We start from the raw sequence: 21,279 nt of genomic DNA on the forward strand, positions 1-21,279 counted from the left end.
AGATAAAGACAAACCAGAAGCTCTTTCTTTGAAATAAACCTGAAGCTCGTGATGAGTTAAAAGATGTAGTAACTGCCAACAACAACAAAAAGGAGTAAAGAAAAAAATCTCTAAAGTATCAAATAAAAAATAGGACTATTTGAAGATGAAGAACTCAAAGGGTAATATTTGGAGTTAGCTTGAAATTCAGCTTGGAACAATCTTCTCACCAGTGGAGAGTAAAAAATTTTTTGGCAGCTAGAAAAAATGGGCACAAATATATGCTCATGATTCATAAATAACATCAAATAGTATTATTTTATTTTAAGTGTTCATTACTATTAAAATGTTCTTAATTTTAAAAGGTTTGGTTTGCTATTTATGAATAACATTTTATTAATTTCAACTGCTAATAATTCTATTAAAAGGGCAATATTTTTAATGTTTTTATTTCATAGGTCTATATTTTCACTTACTGTCTTTAATATGGATACATTTTTAAATTTGAAATATATAAAATATTAGCTTCACTGAATCAAAAATATTATATATTCTGCATACCTTTTTATGGAAAATATTGATAATGTTAATATTTTTTAAATGCGGGGAATCAATACTTGCATTCCTGTGTATTATTTTGCTCTGGTAATTGCAGTTACTAATGTTTTAATGATTAGCTACCTCTAGCCATGTGCCCTGCACAGCATTTAATGCACATGGAGCTGCATCTATTGAGGGCATTTTACAGATGCAGAGCCTGAAATTTAAGGGATTATGTAACTCGCTCGGGACCCCAGATCTGGGGAGACACTGAGCCAGAACTGAATCTCAGACAGTGTGACTGAACATCTCACCCTTAATTACAATCCCACAGGACAAATAACTGGGGGTGTCACATGAATCTGCCAATATAGTAACTATCATTTTCTAGTCCTCTTCAATTTTGAGTATTTTATTATCTACATTAGGGTTCACAGACTCAGACCCTTATAGAGAGAACAGGCAGGAACGATGAACTGAGAAAACGCGTTGGGGTGAAGTAGGGCAATAGGGAGAGGTGGGAATTCTGGCCAACTGGAGAATATTCAAGCTCTGTCTAAAAGGGAGAAGCTGTTATTGAGCTCCCGCTAATTGTTTAAATGAAGAAAATAGGCCCAAATTTATCCTATAGAAATCTCTATTTTCTGTAGGTAAACACAATAACCCAGAAAATCTTTTGCTTTTAAAAATATTTCACGAGCCAAATAAAATAGGTCTTGTGGGCTAGAATCAGCTCAGGGGTCATCAGCCCTGGTTTGCAGTTCAGTTTGCAGCCTAAGAACTAGACTCAGTTTCTCGTATTGTTTGCCTCTCTTTATGATCACTTTCAGTCCTCTTCCTGCTTTTGAATTTTTGCTACTATGTTGGTTTAATTTATCAAGCACCTTTAAGAACCAGGCACCAAGCTCTGAGTGCACAGATGTAATCCTTTCCTTCAGGAGCTCATAGTCCAGGGTTGGGAAGCACTGATGTTTCATTCAAAAGAAGTGCTTCTCACATTTGAATATGCACACAAATCACCCAGGACATACTGCTATAACAGATTCTGTTTCAGTAGTTCCAGGAGGGGCCCTAGAGTATGTAGTTCCAATAATCCTCCAGGTGATGCTGATGCAGTTGGTCTGTGGACCACACCTTGAATAGAAAGAACAGCCTTGTGTCTAAGAAAGTTCCTAAGCTGAAGGCTCCTGGTTGGAAGAGTCTCTGTACCTGGGCTTGGTTTCTCAGAGGTGACCTGGGTCTTCCAATCCCCCACTCACTAATACCCTGCCACATTCCTTCCCAAGTCCTAATTTATCGAGAGATTTGGTCTAGCTGATATCACTTGTAAAGAATTTTATCTACATCTTTGTTCTGAGATAGCACCGAGCATGCTTCCCTCTGCACATCACTCCGGAGTTTCCTGTCCAGTGCACTATCTCTGTCTGAGGAATTTCTGTCTGCGCCCCTCTATGTCTCAGAGCTGTGGTGCCCAGCATCTGTCTGGGCTCCTGTTGGTAGCTTAAGAATGAGACCTGGATGGATTTGGACTCCACCTTGTATTAGTTGTGTGACTTTGAATAAGTAACCCTTTCGTGCCTCGGTTTCTCTATCTGTGCTAGGTGCATAATGTCCACTCACCGGGATGTCAGGAAGATTGAGCCATACATTGTAGGGTTCCTTTCTCATTTCCCTTTCTAAAAAAAGCTCAACGAATCACTTTAAGAATCTCGTGTTGCTTGTGTCCTGCAGAAAATGTTAGCACAGAGAACTCATTTCTACTGCAGCCCCAGGAACATGATCAATTACACTTGAAGGAATTAGCAGGTTTCCCTTGTTGAGTGGCCTTTCATTCTGTCAGTCAACAAACATATATCATACCTGGTTTGGGACTTGTGAGGGGTAAGCCAAATAAAAGGCTGAGTGCCACACACAGGAGTCTGTAAAGTCAGGAGATGTAAAATAATGAGTTAAATAGCATGTTGGCCAAATTTTAAAATAATATTCTCAATGTGTTTTCAGGTGAGACACCTTTAAGAAACAATGGGCCCAGTTGTCAATCAATATATACACGAGAGTGTCCAAAAAGTCACGAAATTTAGAGAAAGTACCATATTTGTTATACTTTTTAAAAGATAAACAACTGGACCCATTGCTTTACATTTAGAGGCACTTTATCTGAAAAAGTGTCTGGTGGTTGAAGAAAAGCACACTGAGTATATTATTTGAAAACGTTACCAATATACTCTTTAAAGTTTATCCTCTCTCGATTTAGCAGACACCTTGTTGTAATATTTGCTACACTTTATTGAGTACATTACACAGGCCAGGTATTATCCTGATGTAGGTGCATAATGTCACACACTATGAGGCAGGTACTTTTAAAAAATGTCTTACTTTGAAATAATTTCTTTGAAATTGTAAAGAAATGTATAGTGATGTCCGTGCATCCTTCACCCAGCCTCCCAGTGTTAACATCTTATGTAACAGTAGTACAATATTTAAACCAGAAAACCAGTCTTCTACAGTCCACAGAGATGATTCAGATCCTACCAGCTCTACATGGATCCGTGTGTGTGTGGTGTGTGTGTGTGTGTGTGTGTGTGTATGTGTGTGTGTGTGTGTGTGTGTGGCGAGGGGGAGTGTGGGTGCTCTATGCAATTGTATCACGTGTAGCTTCATGGAACCATCACCTCAGTCAAGATACCTAACTGTGCCATCATCATAAGGCTCCCTCTTCTTCTCCCTTATAGTCACATCCAACCCCTTTATCCCATCCCTAAGCCAAGGTATGGAGACTAATTATCCTCATTGTATGTATCAGGCAACTGAGGCACAGAGAAGTTAGCAACTTGCCCATGGTCAAGTAGCTAGTAAGTATGGGGTCTGGCTTTTGAACTCCATCATTAAAGAGACTTATTGTGGGGCGGAGGTTGGAGGAGCATGTGGGAGTGTTGCCCGAAAAAGCTTCCTAGAATAACTTACTATTGAGCTTGGTCTTGAAAGGAGAATAAGCAACACTTTGAGTTGGGGAGTGCTGGAACATTGGACCCCATGAAAGTAGAACTGAGGGCTGGAAAAGCCCTGCTTCCTAGCTTGGACAACCTGAATCCAGGTTGTCACAGCTGCTAGCTGAGACTTCTGTGACCTCACATGACCCAGTCAACTTTATCCCCAAACTGCTTCTCCTTCTGTATGTTTAGCAACATGGCAGTCATCCTGGACTTCACGCCCAGCTCTGGCCATCCTGTCTCCCAGCCATCTACCTCCTGCTGAATCCTCCTGGCCCTTGCTTGGTTCCAGCTTGTCAGCATCTGGTGTCTGCTGCTCTATTAAAGGAGTCCCCAACTAGTCTCCTGGTCTCTCTTTGTTACCTCATGCCCAGTCTAGTCTTCTCATTGTTGTTAAATCTGACCACATCTTTCCCCTGTTTAGGGGCCTTCAGTGGCTCCTTATCATTTATAAGACTGCCCAAACACCTGAGCCTGATACACAAGGCTCTTCTGGATCTGACCGCAGCTGATCCTCCCTCCAGAGAATCCAGCCACATTCCCCTCACACCTGACTCTGCACATACGGCATTACACTGAATGGCTCAGAGTTAGTCAAGCTGCCCCAAGCCCGAGGATGTTTGCATAACTGTGTGTTCTTCCGGTGTTCCTCATCTTGGCCAGGCACTTGTTACTGGGCTTAAGTTGTAGGCATGAATCAGACATGGACTCTGCCCTTGAGGGCCCTAAGTCTGATGAGAGAAACATAACTGCCCTTCAAAAGAAAAGATAGTAAAAACCCAAGAGATATTTTCAATAATGTATGGAAGATGTGATGACAGAAGCAAGGGCAGTTCACCTGGCTGGGGTGAGGATGACAGTAGCAAGCCTGGAAACTAGATCCATGCACCTATGCAAGGCAAGACACCTCCTGGAGTGTCCCTCACTGTGCAGATCAGAAGGCTGCAAGGTTAGGGAGTCAGGCAGAATGTCACAACTGCCAAGGTGAGGCTGAGCCAGAATACCGGGGTCAGGACAGTATTACAAACTCAAGAAGCCAGGCTGGCCCAGGTGGGCAGACCTGAAGGGCCTCTAAAGGCTCTTTCTGATTAGCTTCATTCAAGAGAGATGGCTTCAGTTTCATTATCTCACAGACCATGGCTTGGATCTGCCTTAGTAGATTAACATGTGCAGGAAGTGGAGGAAGACTCTAGGTGAGCAGTCTCTGCAGCATGTGCAGAGATGAGTTTCTGTCAATAGGCATGAAAGGAAAAGACAGAGGGCAGGAGTGGCTTCAGGCCAGGGCCTGATGCTAGATGGAAAGAACACTAGGCTGGGGTGCGATGGGTCAGACATGCTCAGGCCTTGAAGAAACCACATCCTTTTTCTGGGTGCCAAGTTTATAAATGGGATAAGGACACTGATAAGGTATGGACTGAATTCATTTATGACTTGAGGCTCTGAGGGCTAGTGAATTTGCAGGGAGAGATCAACAGGGGGTGTTAGAGGGCTGCATTCACAGGGCGGAGCCTAGGACAAGAAACAGAAAGTCAAGTCTGCGTTTACATCCAGAAGCCCACAGTCAGGGCCAGTTTCACGGGTCTGTAACCAGGGCAGGCATGTAGGGCCCCACTCAGAAACCACTGCGCTAGGAATTTAATGCTCTGTGGTTACTGTCTTGAAATTCTTAGTAACTTTGTCTTTAAATTTGTGTTTTGTATGTGGAGTTTCATGAGCCAGCAAAGCGTGTGCTGAGGCTTGGAACCTCAGCTCTCCCACTGTCCTGCCTTCTGCAGCCTCCAGTTTCTAGAGATTCCTGGACACCTCCTGCCTCTTGGTGCCCCGAGACCGCCAGCCTCCTCCCCATCTCCACCCAGTGACTGCTGTGACCTGATTCTCTGCACCTGGTAGAGGCCTAGGCACAAGCATGGGGAGGCCTGGTGTTGAAGTCACACACGCACTCAGTCTTGGTGTGGAGTGTGGTTGTCCCTGCCCTGGTTGGCAGCACCAGGGCACAGGGTGGATACATACAGCATGCTGCGGAAGGAAGATGCCTGGCTTGACTTCCTCACTCAAAATGGGGCACGGCTACTGGGTTCAGTGGCTGGCAGGAGGGAGACCTGGCAGCTACTGGGTGTTCGTGTGGCAACTTGAGGGACCCTGGGTGTTTGTAAGGATCTCCTCTAGTCCCACAAGTATCCCTGTGCCCAAGGGAATTTGTACCATTTAATTAGCAAATAAAAGACACTGTGCCTGCTTGGCACCTAGGCCTGCACAAAGTATAGCTAAACCTTCTCCTGCGTCGCAGCACTTCACATCCATTCGTGTCGTCATCAAGCCCCTAGGTGTCCTCTTTCCCCTACAGAGAAGAGGCTCGGAGCTAGAGGGAAGTGTGGTGGGCTCCAGCCTCCTCACCGGGTTGGAGACAGCCCTGCTTACACAGGTCCCTCCTAGCACAGTGCCAGAATCAAATCCCGCCCCGGGCTGTCATCTTCTTTATTGTAGTAGATTCCTGTCCCTGTGAACACAGTCCCTAGGTTCCTCACTTCTGTAGTTACTCTGCCACTTGGAAGTGCTCAGGATTGGCTACATCATTTGTGGGGCCCAGTGCAAAATAAAAATTCCGGGCTCTGCTTTAAAAAGCAGGAAAAGGTGTCATTAAAGGTATTAAATATAAATATTTTTTCTTTATTCCATGAGCTCTCTTTTGACCTGTCAAAATGTGGTTCCTGGACCAGCATCATGTAGGAGCTTGTTAGAAATGTAGGTTCTCAGGCCTCACCCCAGACTTCTGGTGTCAGGAACTTTGGGGATGAAACCCAAAGTCTGGGTTTTAAAAAGCCCTCTAGGGGATACTCAGGAAAGTTTGAGAATAAGTGCTGTAGAGCTAGGATTCCTTTTTTTTTTTTTAAGCAACAGAACTAAAGAAATTTGAAATCTTGCTTGACTATAGAAGAAAAAAAGAGAGTGAGAAGGAGGGAGGGAGGGAAAGAATGAGGCAGTAGAGGGTGGGGAGAAGTATCCTCTGTACTTCCACATATCTTAGTTCACTTGATGGTCACAGCTGTCTTGCCAAGTAGGTAGTTTTATTTCTATTATCAGATGATAAAATTGAAACTCAGAAAATTTAAGTTAATTGGTCCAAATTCTTGCAGTTAGTGAGTGGCAGAGTTGAAATGTGAACCTACAGGTCTGTCTGATTCCAAAGCCTTGGCTTTTCCCCCTAGGCGTTCTCCGCCCCGTCTGCCTCCTTTTCATTCTAAGCGTACTTGTGGAGCACGGAGTCTATGTCAGGCAGTACTCTGGAGCCTCCTTATCCAGGCCTGTGCTGTGCAACAGAGTTATACCAGACAGATGGCTGCTGAGCACTTGAAATGTGGCTAGTATAAGTGAGCATCAGAGTTGTCAGTTTTATCACAGAGGTGGCTTGTGTTAGTTAGATCCCTACTGAACAGATCTGTTCTCAAACATGATTTTGGCTAAACTGTGTGCTCCTATCCAGAGACATCAGTGGGAGTTCCCCATACCTGGTCCTGCATTTAGTTGAGAAAAGTGAGATTAAGACAGGAGGGCCAGATGCAAAGCAGGGAAGTACAAGCAGACACTCATATTTATTTGCCGACTCTCCCACTCTCAGGAGTGGGGAGCTTCTGTGAACTTCTCATCTAATTTCATTTGTGGTCATTACCCATCATCTGGTGCTCTACAGGAAAACTCAGCCAGGCCATGTGAGGTCAGGCTGATATACAGGCTGGCTGGTACCAGGTGCCGAGATAGGCTGAGATTGGCATCTCGCTCAGGAGGCGCCTAACAAGATAAGCGATGATCTGTGGATGTCAGGAGCACTATATCAGTCTACTTGTACAGAGTAATCTGTGTGTGCTGGCTCCGTTTCAAGGTCAGGTCTCAGAGACAGCAGGCAGGAGTTCTCTCTGCTCCAAGTTGTAGTGGATAAGGGCAGACAGCTGCAAGTTCAATGCCCAAGAATGGCTTCAAAGACCCAGTGCAGCCATAAGAAACTTCTGGTAATCCATTCTTTCTGAGTGACAAATCAGAAATAATGAAGTCCAGCCCTCTTATCTTAAAGATGGGGAAACTGAGACCCAGAGAAGAGAGGAAATCTGATTTGATTCCCCCTGAGCTGGGTCTAGAACCCCCTTAAACAGTCCGCAAAGGCAGAGATGCTGTGCGTGATCAGAGCTACCTTGCTTGAGAACTTGGCACATGAGTTTGTAACTGCACAGAAAGAATCATGGCTCAGCTTTGAGTGGCCAGGCTTCTGAGTTGCGTCCCCCATAGGATCCTGTAAGCAATGTGACAGGGCCTCTCATCTTGTTCCTCCTGTGGAACAGAGGTCTTCTCTGTGGATACTGACTGGGGTGAGGGTGGGGGGCATAGCATAGACGGTGGCGAAGATGAACGACAGTTTGCCTGCCCTCATCTCCTGTTGATCCTTGCAACCCCCATCACTAACCTAGTGCTCTTTCTAACACATGGTTTTGGTTTTAACAATTCCTCCTGCCAGCCAAAGATTTTCAACAGCTAAAGTCCAAGCCTCTTTGTCCAGCATCCCAGGCCCTGAGTGACCGGGCCCCTGCCAACCTTTCCGCCTTAGTCTTCTATTCCCTGAGTCTCTCATACACCTTATTTCTCTAGGCCTCTGGCCTTTGTGAACTCTAGCTCCCATTCTGGACCACTCTGGGAGTACTTTTTCCTATTTGTACATCTGAATAATTTTTACTTTTCTGTCAAGTCTTAGCTTGATTGAAACCTTCTTTAACCACCCAGGCAAGTCCCCTGCCCAACTCTAGGCATTCACCCTGGGGATACCTCTGTCCCAGCAATTATCACACAGTATCGGGATTGTTTACTTGGAGGTAACAACGAAGTAGTAACTGTGTTGTTGTTATTCAGAATAATGATAAACAGAGAGACTGCAGGAAGGAGGGGATATAAAAATATAAGCCAGGCACTGGATCTCACTGCATCCTCTCCAAACCCAAGGCACTTGGCTCTATTACTATTCCCAGTTTACAAATGATGAAACAGAGGCACAGGACATTCAATGACTTGTCCTGGGTGGCAGGGCCAGGCTTCTGTCCGGTTCTTCCTGACTCTGACAGAAAACAGGTATAAGCTGGTGTCTGGGTTTGCTTCAAATTTCTTCCTGGAAACTTCCTTTCTTCATGCAGACCCAGCCTGCCCTGGGGGACATCTGCATCCCTGGCTCACGTCTCCTTGATTTCCCTGGGGTGCTATTGATCACCTGGACAAAAAGAGTTGCCAAACCCATTAGATGCTAGCGTTTGGTGGGAAGAGTCAGGTAATCCACAGAGTAACTCATTGCTGTACCTCAGCCGCCAACTTCCCCAAGACCTCAAAGCCATCCCTGCCTGGCCTACTGCCCGCAGGGTGCCCACCTAGTGCTGGGAAGTGGGTGGGAGGCCCCAGCAGCCTGGTGGGAGGGAGGCAGCCTGGGGGCTCGATGGGAGAGCAGGCACCTGAAGCCTCCAGCTCTTTATCTTGAGAAATACGGTCTGCGGGGCCCAAAGCAGATAGGCGCTCTGCCATGGGCATTGGGCCCAGACTTCAGAGCAGCCATTATACCCTCTTGTCCTCCTGCTCAAGAAGACAGTGCTTCCCCACTCTTCTCTTCCCTGAGATTCAGGGCGCCTTGCATATCTCACTTGGGGCTGAAAGCCCCGTATGCTGGACGACTTGCACTCCTAGGAGGAAATGCACCTGGAAAGGCACCCTGCCCTGGGGCCCCGCATGGCTCTGCAGAAAGTGCCAAGGCCAGCTATGTGACACTTGGCCTGAAAGAAACAGAACCATAGACTGTGTCTGGTGCAGTGTACGTTGACAGAGACTGCCACTTGTCACCTCCCCTCCCTTCCTGAAGGCACTAGAGTACCTTTGGGGCTCCTTGCTCTCGCTGTCAGAGCCTTGATGGGAGGGATAGGCCTTTCCTCACAACCCTAGTGTCGCCAAGGGCAGGTGTGTGTCCTAAACGTGGACTCTTGAAAAACATGCTCAGCAATAGAGGAGACATGATAGTCCAGTGGTTACTTGCCAGAAAGACTTAGGGCTCCGTTTGAATCCTTGTAGTAAACCAACCTGCCTCCCTTCGGTAGCATTATGCTGACATCGGAAGAGGGATATTAGCAATGAGTTACTCTGCTCTATTGATCACCCGATTCTTCCCATGAAATACAAACATCTAATAGAGTTAGCAACTCTTTGTTCAAAGTGTCAGAGTGGGCCTCTCCACTCCCTGCCCCGCGTCCCTGTGGGTTGAGAGGGAGGCGTAAGCTTGGCCTGGAGCCAGATACCTGCATTGCCAAGAAGTGAGGGTCTGGGAGGCCAACAGGATCAAGTGTGAAACGAAAAGACAGCTCTCAAAGGGCTGGGAGTAGGCAATGTTTCCAGGTAAAATCGTGGTCACCAAGGAATTCTCAGACACCAGCTGGAGTCCTACATTTAACTCAATTCTCACACTACCTGGCGATAGTATCAGATCCCAGAGGTTAAGGGTCCAGTCCTTCCCCAACATCAATTGCAAGTCCAGGTAGGTAGTTACCTGTACTTCTGACCAACCAGCTATTGACTGGAGCTTCCACTGACTCCCTCCTTAGTTTCGATTAATTTGCTAGAGTGACTCACAGAACTCAGGGAAACATTTTACTTTCTAGATAACCAACTTATGATACAAATATATAACTCAGGAATGGCCAGATGGAAGGTATGGGCAAGGCATGTGAGAAAGGTCGCAGAACTTTCATGCCCTCTCTGAGCATGCCATTCTCCCCAAATCTTCATGTGCTCACCAATCCAAAAGCTCTCCATATCCTATTCTTTTGAGTTTTTATCGAGGCTTCATTACATAGGCATGACTGATTAAATCATATTGGCCACTGGTGACTGATTCAACCTCCAGCCCCGCTCCTCTCCCCAGACGTCTGGCTTGGGGTTTCAAATTCCAACCTCTAATGCTGGTTGGTTCCTCTAACAACCAGCCTTCATCCATAGGTGTGTTCTAAAAGTCACTTCATTAACATAAAAAAAGAACATCTATCACTTTCCTCAGGAAGGAAATTCTGAGAGTTTTAGGAGCTCTGTGCCAGGAACCAGGAAAAAGATCAAATATATATTTCTTACTATAAATCACAGTATCACAGCAGGTAACTAACTGCCCAGGCTGGAGAAGAGGCCCAGGTGGGGAGGTGACTTAGGGTCCTTGAATCTCAGCAGCTTTCTGACAACGTACATCCTGCCCGGAGCCAGCCTCAGAGTGCTAGTGTAGAGCGGGGCTCTGTGGCTAGAGCTGGCTCAAGCTACAGCTCCCCCACCCGACTCCCCCACCCCTTCACCCCCTGCCACTTAGTAACTGAGGGGGCCCAGCAAGAATCAGAGGTATGGCCTGACTGAAATGGTTGCCTGGGCAGGAGGTACTCATGGCTTCTCCTGGAATTGGCAGGTCTTACCACTAGATGGCACTCAGAGTATAACTTTTCTCATTTAATTCTGTCTTGAAAAATTATAATTTTTTATACTATTGAAGAGCACAAGTAGAACTATAGCTTAAAATTCATATAGCTGACCTTGTGCATTATCATACTTGGGTTTCTATCATATTTCCTAGAGTCAAGTTTTTCCCACTCGGGTATGGGTTGTGGCAGGCATGCAACCCTACCTGATCTTCTCCAGCCAAAATGATGAGTCCAGAGGAGACTACTGAGTCTTTCCTCCTCAGTGCTCCCCAAAGGCCGACTAAACCCCTCACTGTCCACACCCGGCCCGCTTTTCCTGAGCAGCGTGACAGCTGCTTGCACCCCCACCCCAAAGCCGTCAGGCAAGAGTGAAGGCAAGAGGGCAGAGGTGGCAGTACTTGGGACCGGCAGGAATCTGGTGCTTATACCGCTGCTGTGCTTGAGAGCTTGAAGGGGTACAGGGAGCTTTCTTTTCTCTATCTGCATCCGTAGTCCTCCCGGGCCCAGGTGGGAAAGACGCTAGAACCTGTGCCAGGTCCCTATGGTGGAGGGCAGCTCAAATGTGTGGCTTTGGAAGTCAAATTGCCTAGGTACAAGCCCAAAGCCTGTGTGTCCTTGGGCAAGTCTCCTACTCTTTCTAACCTCCAGTGCCCTTTTTAATAAAATAGGCATAACAATACCCTTACCTTAGATGGATCTTTTGAGTACTGTGGCAGGCAAAATAGAGCCCCCATAGAGGTGTCTGCATCCTAATTTCTGGAACCTATGACTATTACCTTACATGACAAATGGGCTTTCATTCCTCCAGAGTCGAGAAATCCTTATAAATAGCTCTGATATACCTAGATAAAGAGCACGAGCACTGGTAATTTTCCTTGTCTGGTTCTTGGGGCACACACCTTTTTGAATTTATGACTGGGGGTGTTGACTTCCACTTTTCCATTCTCCAGGCCCGGAGCCCCTCCTCCAGCCCTTCCTTCCGTGTGCCTGGCTACTCTTCCCCTGGGTGGCAGGATTCTGTCTCCCCACTGCCCTCCTTCATCTCTTCTCTGTTTTCTTTGCAGAAGCCTTTACTCCTGTTCTATAGTCAACCAAACATCAATCTTCCACTCCCTACCCTGAGATCACTCTGTTGTCACCTTCTAATGTGCTATGTAGCACTTGCAGTAGATAAAAAGCCCAAGTAGGAAGTGCCAAAAAACCGTGGTGCTGGAAGTTTGTATGCAGGAAATGCAGTTGGAGGGTCTCCCTGCACTTCAGCTTCAGCCTGTGCCTCCTGGAATTCCCAGGAACTTTTGGCTGGCCTGAGCCTAGGCTGATCCATGCCTTGGTGGACAGCCAATAGCCAGGTCACTTCATCAGAGAGGTTGGGTGGCTTTGCCGCTGTGAGAGTGAAAACTTACTGGCACATAGACCCCAGTGAAGCCCTAGTACAGTCAGTTCACAGCCACCACTTCCCAGAAGGAAGTCTAAAATCGGATGCACACTGATAGGACATGATGACGAGCTGCCTTGCCCAGATTCCCGGCACGCTGTTTCCATCCATGCCGGTGGCCTCTTCCTCAAGCACTTGCAAATCTCCCTGAAGGACTTCTCTGTCTGTAGGGAGCTTGGCCCATGTGCAGGGCAGGACAGGAGTGCTAGTGTCAGCTCCCCAAGAAGCAGCTCTCAATTAACGGCTGGTGGGAACTGGCAGGTATACCCTCCCTGGCCTCCTCGCTCCTTGGGCCAGATACCTCTAAGGCCTGTTCCCCACAGCTTCCACAAGGCTCCACCGGAACTGAGCCCTGGGTGCCACAGCAGCAGCTGTTCGCAGGATACTCTGACTGGCTCTCCTCTCTTCCTGTTCCCTTCCCCACGCTTTTTGGGCAAATAAACTGCTTAGACACTGTCTCAGGCTCTGCTTCTGGGAGAGGCCAGGATAAATACACCACAGCCTGACTGTAGAACCCAAGCTCTCTGTGAATAGCTCAATAATGATCACATTTTAAAACCAGAAACTTTAAAAAATTGTTTTGTGACTGCTAACATGATAGCACTTCTTTGGGTTAAATTATTTCCCTTCTTCTCACCACATGGCAATTCTGTTTTAGGATTCATGATAAAACTTATTTTAATGTTCTGAATTGGTGCTAGAGACTTATTTGCATGTGACCCAATTTTGTTGTGTTTGGACCTTCACCCTAAGGTATCCATGGATTTTTAAAAAATCTTGTGTTTATTGTGAATTTAAAAACCTACATTTTCTTCTTACCCAAAAGCTAATTACCCAGATTGGATTTTCTAATTTCCTCCCAAGTTTGCAATACCCTCTAGATTTGACCCAAATTTCTGAGTCGTGCTTAGAGACAGTGCTAGAGGATCATGAAAGAGCTCTGCCCTTCCCAGGCTAGAGTTGGTTACAGCCCCATTGAGGCCACCAGGGTTAGCCCCAGCACAGGGCTGCAAGGTGCTCAGGCCTACCTGGGCTGATCTCGAAGAGGTGCTTCCCCACGTCCTCAGGGCCAGGAAGAAGTTCAGTCACCTGCGTCCCTTGTAGAGAAATAAATCCCTAAAGTAGAGACACAAACACACGAGAAATGAGATGGCTGGCAAAGGATTTCTGTGGTCAGGGATTCTGAAGAGGGAGAGCGGAGCCTCGGGGTCAGGGATCTACCCCTCCGGGTCCTGGCTGGGCAAGTGGGTGCCAGGAGGAGCTCAGGCTTCCTCTTCAAGGCAGGTACCAGGTGCAGCTGAGGCCCTGAGTGGGTGGGTCCATGGTCAAGTGGGGCGCCACTACCGCCTGCACATACCAGTGGAGAAGCTCTGCCCACAGGCACTGCCAGCACTGCCCACAGTTGTTACTCCTCTGGTTAAAGGATTAAAACACGAGTCTGGAGCAGGGAGAAGGCTCCCATATTAACCCTTCCCATCTGCAGCCTTTCTAGGGGGTTTTAGGCCGTAGAGGGTCAGGGAGAGAAAAGCTGGCACATTGGAACTGGCTCAAACCCAACCTTCCTGAGGTGACATGAGGGAAAGGATCAGTAGATTTGTGTGAGTCTAGATCTGGCCCCTCCTGGCAGGGTGTCCCTGAGGTGACATGAGGGAAAGGATCAGTAGATTTGTGTGAGTCTAGATCTGGCCCCTCCTGGCAGGGTGAGATTTCATTTCTTTACCTGTTTAATGGGAGTCAGCTGTCACATGAGAGGTACCCAGCACATATTGTACCACATGCCTGGTATGTCTGTGTGTGTACGTTACAGGGGTGGTTCCCACCCTGCTCTCTAATGACGAAATCTGGTAGCAAAGCTGAAAGATGCAGGAAAAGAGCATGGCATGTAGGGACAGGAAGGTTGGGTTTGAGTCCCAACCCTGCACCTCCTGGCTATGTGACCTCAGGCAGATGGCTTAACTTCTTTGAACCTCAGTTTCTACATCTCTACAATGAAACAGTAACTTCCACTTCTCAAGGATGTTGAGACTCCAGATTCCTGTTTGGGATGTCCTGCTATAGATGAGGTACTGTTATAACTGCCCTGACTTACCCTTTTCCCACCCACCAGATTAGGCCGCCTTTGTCCCCCTTCTCTATATGTGATTGATCTCTGTTGAAGCCTTTCTTCATTTCATTCATGCTCAGATTTGCCCAACTCAGACTGCGTGTGGCTCTGACTACACATTTTTGATTCTCTCCATGGAAAACCCATTTTAAACTCCATCCCTACAGCTAAATCCTGGTTTAGCTACTTACTGGCTGTGTGATCCCAGGCAAATGGCTTAACTTCTCTGTGCAATCTCCCAAAGTACTATAAATTAGTACTTGAGAAGTCCTTAGAGCAGTGCCTGGAATGTAGTGAAAGCTATGTGTTTGTCAAATAAACCTCAGCTATTATTGCGTGTCAGGGCTCCACGCTGAGTGGGAAAACAGCATCCCTGTGTCTGCACTTGCTCAGGTGAGGGGCGTGGTCACCTGCTTTATCCACATGGCCTCTAGCCTCCAACCCTATGCATGCTCACAGAGCACTCCTTTCCCCACCTCTATCTTTTCCAGGCAATTCCTGGCTTTAACAGGGTAACTAGAGCCTCCATGTGGTGCTGGAGTCTTGTGCTGCAAGGACACATGAAAATGTGTTTTCTCATTTAAGCAACATAAAGGGAGAACGACATCTTTACCCACAGATGCTTGCTTTAGAGAAATGACAGCAATAAACCAGAGAACCATCTGGTAATCAGTATAACTAAATTAACAGTTACTTTCTTTCTAGGGAACCTGGAGCTACTGGGAATAAATTAGGACTGCAGCACCAGGATGGGGAAATGTGCTCATTAGAGGGTGTGGGTGAGATCCATCACTGGCTAATGGGATAGGTCTTTGGAGTTTGCTGTTTCAGTAACTGTCTCTGTGTAATTCTGGGCACTGCTTTTTTTCTCTGTGCCTCAATATCTGTCATCCATAAAATGGGAGTAACAATATTGACGTTGACATTACTTTCTACTACAGCTAAATGAAAAAGCAAGAATAGCTTTGTTTAAGGAGCTTGTATATTTCTGGCTTATTGTCTAATTATTGGATTTAAGCTACTACTAACCCCATCTTCCTGGATGAGCAGATGGAGGCCGGAGAGATGGAGAAGCCAGCCTTGTGTCCTCCTGCTAGCAAAGATTACCTGGAATGTGCACCCAACTGTGTCTGATGCTTGCGCACTTTGCTCCCACATTTGTGACAGCAACCACTGGCTACTTTGTGTGCAAGAAGCCTCTGTGGAGAGCCAGGCTTTGACTTTGGGACCTATAGCTCACCCCTCTCTCAGGTGAATCCCAGTGTGGTTCCCACCCCTGCAAGGGGGAACTGAAAAATATTTGACGAAATAATGGCTGAAACTGTTCCCAATTTATCAACATTATAAACCCGCAGATCCAAGATGTCCAATGAGCCCCAAGCACAAGAAACATGAAAAAGTACATGAAGGCATATCATAACCAAATGATTCATACTCATTTATGAAAAGAAACTCTTAAAAGTAGCCAGAAGAAAATTATGTAATATGTACAGAGGAGCAAAGTTAGTGGAGCAATATCTTTAAACTATTGAAAGTAAAATCTGTTAACCCAGTATTCTGAATCTACTGAAAATATTCCTCAAGAATGAAGTCTAAGTAAAGACCTTTTAAGGTATATTAAAGCTGAAATACAGCTGAAAATCACACCAGACTCACACTACAAGAACTGTTAAAGACAAACGGGCAAAAGAAAAATAATATTAGATGGAAATACGAATCTACCCAAAGAATGAAGATTACTGGAATGGTAAAAATATGAATAAGTATAATATAAGATTTTCTCTTATGATTTGTCTCTTTAAAATATAATCAACTATTTAAGTGAAAAGAACAGTGTGAGGCTGATAACATATATAGAAGCAATATGTGTATTAATAATAGCATAAAGGATGGAAAGGGATACATGTAGGTACACTGTTATAAGTTTATTTTACTATACATAAGATGATATAACACCATTTGAAGGTGGGCTATGAAAAGTTAAATTCGTATACTAAAACCCTAAAGCATCACTAAAATAATAAAATGTTAAAATTAAGCCAGCAAATGAGATAAAATGGAGTAAAAATTTTAATTAATCAAAAAAAAAAAAGCCAGTTTTTCTGGTGACAAAAGGGAATAGGACAAATAGGAAACAAATAGCAAGATTTAAACTTATATATTTAAACTTAACCATATTGACAATCACATTAAATGAAAATTATCTAAACACCTCCAATTAAAAGGCAGAGATTGCTATACTGGACAAAGAACTGAAGATGGACTGATTATATTAATATCAAACAAGAGATATTTCAGGCCAAAGAATATTACCAGAGATAAAAAAGATCATTTCATAACTATAAAAGGGTCGATTCATTAAGAGAACACAACAATCTTAAAAGTTTATACAACTAATAACAGAGCTACAAAATAACGAAAACCTATAGAACTTCAAGGAGAAAAAGAAAAAAACAATTACAGTAAAAAAATGTAAACATGCTTATCAATGATTGATAGAATAAGTAGACAAAAAATCAGTAAGTATATAGATAATGTGAAATTTTTACTAATATGGTATAAACAAGTCTCAATAAATGGGAGAAATTTTAAATACTACATATGTTTCTCTGACCATGGAATTAAGTTAGAAATCAATAACAGAAAGATTTCTGGAAGTTCTCCAATATTTGGAAACCAATTAACACATTTCTAAATTATTTATAAGTCAAAGAAAAATCAAAAAGAAAAATTAAAAAGTACTTTGAACTGAATAAAAATGAAAACACAACACGTAAAATTTGTGAAATATCTTTAAGAAGTACTTAGGGAGTAAATTATAGCATGAAATGCAGATATTAGAAAAGAACTCAGTTTTTACTTTGAGAAACTACACAAAGAAGAGCAAATGAAACCCAAAGTAAAAGAGAGAAAAAATAGTTTACGGCCATGCCACTCTGAACAAGCCCAATCCCATCTGATCTCGGAAGCTAAGCAGGGTTGGGCCTGGTTAGTACTTGGATGGGAGACCACCTAGGAAGATCAGGTGCTGTAGGCGTAAAAAATAAAAAATAAGGGATTGTAATCTGACACGGTCCTTACAATCTGTGAGGTCGACCAAGGGTTGCCTCGCCTAAAAAAATAAAAATAAAAATAAAGATAAAGATTAGAGTAGCTGTAAATAAAACAAAAAATAGAAAAAATAATAAGAAGATCAATTAATTCAAGAGCTGATTCTTTGAGGAGATCAATAAAATTGACAAGCCTTTAACCAGACTAATTAGGAAAAAAAGAGAGAAGATAAATCACCAATATCAGGAATGAGAGAGGTGGCATCACTATAGAGTCTTCAGATAATAAAAGGATAATAAGGTAATGTTAAGAATGATGTTATGCTAGTAAATTTGGCAACAGATAAAATGGACAAAAAAGACATAGACTACTGAAGTCCACTCAAAAAGAAATAGCTAAATAGCCCTATATCTGATAAAGAAGTGGAATTTGTAGCTAAAACCTTCCCATAAAGAAAACTCCAGGCTCAGATGGCTTCACTGGTGAATTCCACCAAATATTTAAGGAAGAAATAATACCAACACTGTATGAACTCTTCTTGAAGACTGAAAAAGAGGGCATATCTCCCGATGCATTTTATAAGGCCAGTACTACCTTGATATAAAACCAGGCAAAGACATTACAAGAAAAGGACACTACAGACCGATATCCTTCAGGAATATAGATGCAAAAATTCCTGGGTGAAATTTTAGCAAATCCATTTCAAAAAATATATAAAAAGGAAAATAATGACTAACTGAGGTTTATCTCAATTGTACAATGTTGGTTAAGATTCCCAAATCAATCAGTGTAATTCACCAAATTAAAAAACTAAAAGAAAGAAAACATATGATCATCTCAAAAGATGCAGAAAAAGCATTTGACAAAATTCAACATCCATTCCTGACCAAAGTTCTCAACAAACTAGGGATAGAAGAGAACTTCTTTAATCTGATAAAGGGTGCAAACTAATAAATGAGTTTGGTAAGGTTGTAGGGTACAAGATAAATGCACAAAACTAAATCACGTCTCTATAATTGGATGTTGAAAATCAAAACTATTTTTAATTGCATCAAAAATATGAAATACTTAGGGATAAATATAACAAAAGATCTGTGCACTGAAGATTGTAATCATTGCTGGGAGAAATGAAAGGAGATATACATAAATGGAGAGATATAGTGTGTTAGTTAAAAGACTTGCTATTGTTAAGATGTCAGTTCTTTCCAACTTGATCTATAGATCCAATACAGTCCCAACCCAAATCCCAGCAGGTGTTTTGTAGAAACTGACCAGCTGTTCTAAAATTCATGTAGAAATTAAAGGACCTACAATAATCAGAAAACTCTGAAGCAGAATAACAAAGTTGAAGATCTAATACTGCCAGATTTCAAGACCTATCATAAACCTACAGTAATCAAAACATTATGATATTGGCATTAAGATAGACAGATTAATGAAAAAGAATACAAAGTTCAGAACTAGACATATGTATATGTCCATATATATATGGATAACTGATTTTTGATGAAAGTGCAATGACAATTCAGTGGAGGAAGGCTAGTGTTTTCAGCAAATGGTGGTGGAACAGTTCCATATTCATGTACAAAAAATGAACTGTGATCCATGCCTCACATCAGATACAAGAATATACTCAAAATGAATTATATATCTAAATGTAAATTTTAAGATTGTAAAATTTCTGTTGAAAACCTTTATGACTTTGGATTAGGCAAAGATTTCTTAGATACTATATTGGAAGCACAATTTGTAAAAGAACTAATTGATAATTTGACTTACTTAAATTAAAAAAAAAACCCCTGCTCTTCAAAGATATGATTAAGAGAATGAAAATACAAATTACACACTGAGAGAAAATATTTGAAAATCATACAACTGATATAGGACTTGTACCCAAAATATATAAAGCACTTTCAAAATTTAATGACAAGGAAACAAACTAATTTTTTTTAAAAGGCAAAAGATTTGAACAGATATTTTACTGTAGAAGATATAAGGATGGCAAATAAGCTCATGAAAAGATCCTTTACATCATTAGTCATTAGGGAAATGCAAATTAAAACTATAATGTGACACCACTACATATCTGTTAGAATAGGGCAGGGTTCCTCCTTCCTAGTTTGTGGTGACAATCCCATGGGGCTCTCCTATAGGGCCTGAGACATCTGTACTTCCCCCACCTATCTTGAGTTTTGAGGTTTGGGATTGTTCCGAAATCTTCATGCTCTAATTCAGCTCTCTCTTCAACCAGATCAAAGTCTGGCTCTCTGGGAAATCTTCATTTTTCACCTTGTCTAGAGGGAGACTGTCTGAAGACCTAGCTTCTGAAATGCTTCTTAGCAAAGGACATGCTAAGATTTTCCACTGGCAGCATCTTGGAAAATTGCAGACACATTTTAAAAAGCTATCACTCAGGGTTCCTTATCTCCTATAATTCTGATTGTGGCCTCAGATCAATCTTAAAAAGCTTTGGCCTCTGACACTCAACCAAGAACTAAATCACTCCAAATTTTAAATAACACAGATCAGAATGAAGTTCACTGCCAAGGAGAGAAACATCCTCCCTCTTCCTTATCACACAAGCCTGTAACCATGGTCCATTACTGTCCAAAATGCAGATATTAAAAAAGGCAGTCTAATGTTGAAGACAAATTGCTTCTTGGTTGAAGCACTTTCCCTTCCTAAGGAGCTGAGATGAGTCACTTGTCCAGCCTCATCTTCTGCTCAGGACTTTGTCCTGAAGCTTCTCCCAGCAGATTCTAGAGTGGTGCTGCCTCCAGGCCCTCCACGTGCACTTGGTGCGTTCCACGTGTCTGCTTTACCATGGTGTCTCAAGTCTACACCTGGTCTCCCTCGAGAACCTGTCAGCTTGTGAGCCATGCCCCTTGGGGCAGAGCGTTGGAGAGACATCACCGTGCCCTGCAGAAAGCAGGGTCTGAGCACCAGCTCCCTGCAGCTTCCTGCGCTGCTCCAGGTGGCCACATTCTGAATCCCTTACCTGCAGGGCCACTCAGATTGGGGCTAGAGCACAAAAAAGTCCAGCTGGAATCAAAGAGTGAGCCGAGACCTGAGACCTGGGACAGACTTACTGCTTTAAACCTGGGATCTGGGCAGAGTCCTCAGGAACCTTCTGACTTCAGAGCTAACAGCCTCTCCCAAACCTCAAGGGAGTACCCTCTCCAGGATGGGTGAGTCCTCTTCCTGTGGTCTTAGATTTCCCTGCAGTTAACTCTGTACCACTCCAGGATCCTGATCTAGGCTCCCTTGGGAGGTCCTGGAGTGTGAAAATGACCATCTTTCTTCCCTGACTCACTGGACTGATCTGTAGGCCTCTTTGCCTCCTTAAAATACCAGATAAAGGAATTAAGGGAGAAACTGAGATAAGCCTAATCCCTCTGGCGCCCATAGAGTTTGGTGGTTGTGTCAGTCGCTGCAGTCAAAGGCAGGTGCATTCGGAAGGGAACCAGCCATCAGAGGGCACGTGCTCTGAGCTTCCTAGAGGGGCGCTTCCTAGAGTCTTCACTGGCCACCCACGTCTTTCCAGTATGTTCTCTGACCCAGGACTCGGGGAGATGTTGATGTCAATATCTTCTCACCTTGAGACTCCCCCTGCCCTCAGCTCTTTCGACTCCGCCTGGTTGGTTTGGAGAAGCCTCTGCTGTTCCTTCAGAACTGGAAGCCCCTGGTAGGCAGCACTGCCTGGCCCCTTCA

At 44.0% G+C, this 21,279-nt stretch overlaps 1 protein-coding gene and 1 non-coding gene across 4 annotated transcripts in view; one reads left to right on the forward strand and one right to left on the reverse strand.

The window, feature by feature from the left end:
- ARHGAP22 (Rho GTPase activating protein 22) overlaps window positions 1-21,279 on the reverse strand; it is a 156,062-nt gene that overhangs the window by 83,518 nt on the left and 51,265 nt on the right. For all 3 annotated transcript variants that reach the window (XM_011355390.2, XM_011355389.2, XM_011355388.2), the window contains exon 3: window positions 13,442-13,529. In XM_011355390.2, the coding sequence (XP_011353692.1) occupies window positions 13,442-13,529 (88 nt within the window). The remainder of the gene's footprint in view (window positions 1-13,441; window positions 13,530-21,279) is intronic.
- On the forward strand, window positions 17,436-17,554 carry LOC111736616. Its single transcript, XR_002779217.1, has one exon. It is a non-coding gene; the product is annotated as a 5S ribosomal RNA (ribosomal RNA).

This window comes from Pteropus vampyrus, unplaced genomic scaffold (genome assembly GCF_000151845.1).
Source record: "Pteropus vampyrus isolate Shadow unplaced genomic scaffold, Pvam_2.0 Scaffold20, whole genome shotgun sequence".
NCBI lineage: Eukaryota > Metazoa > Chordata > Mammalia > Chiroptera > Pteropodidae > Pteropus > Pteropus vampyrus.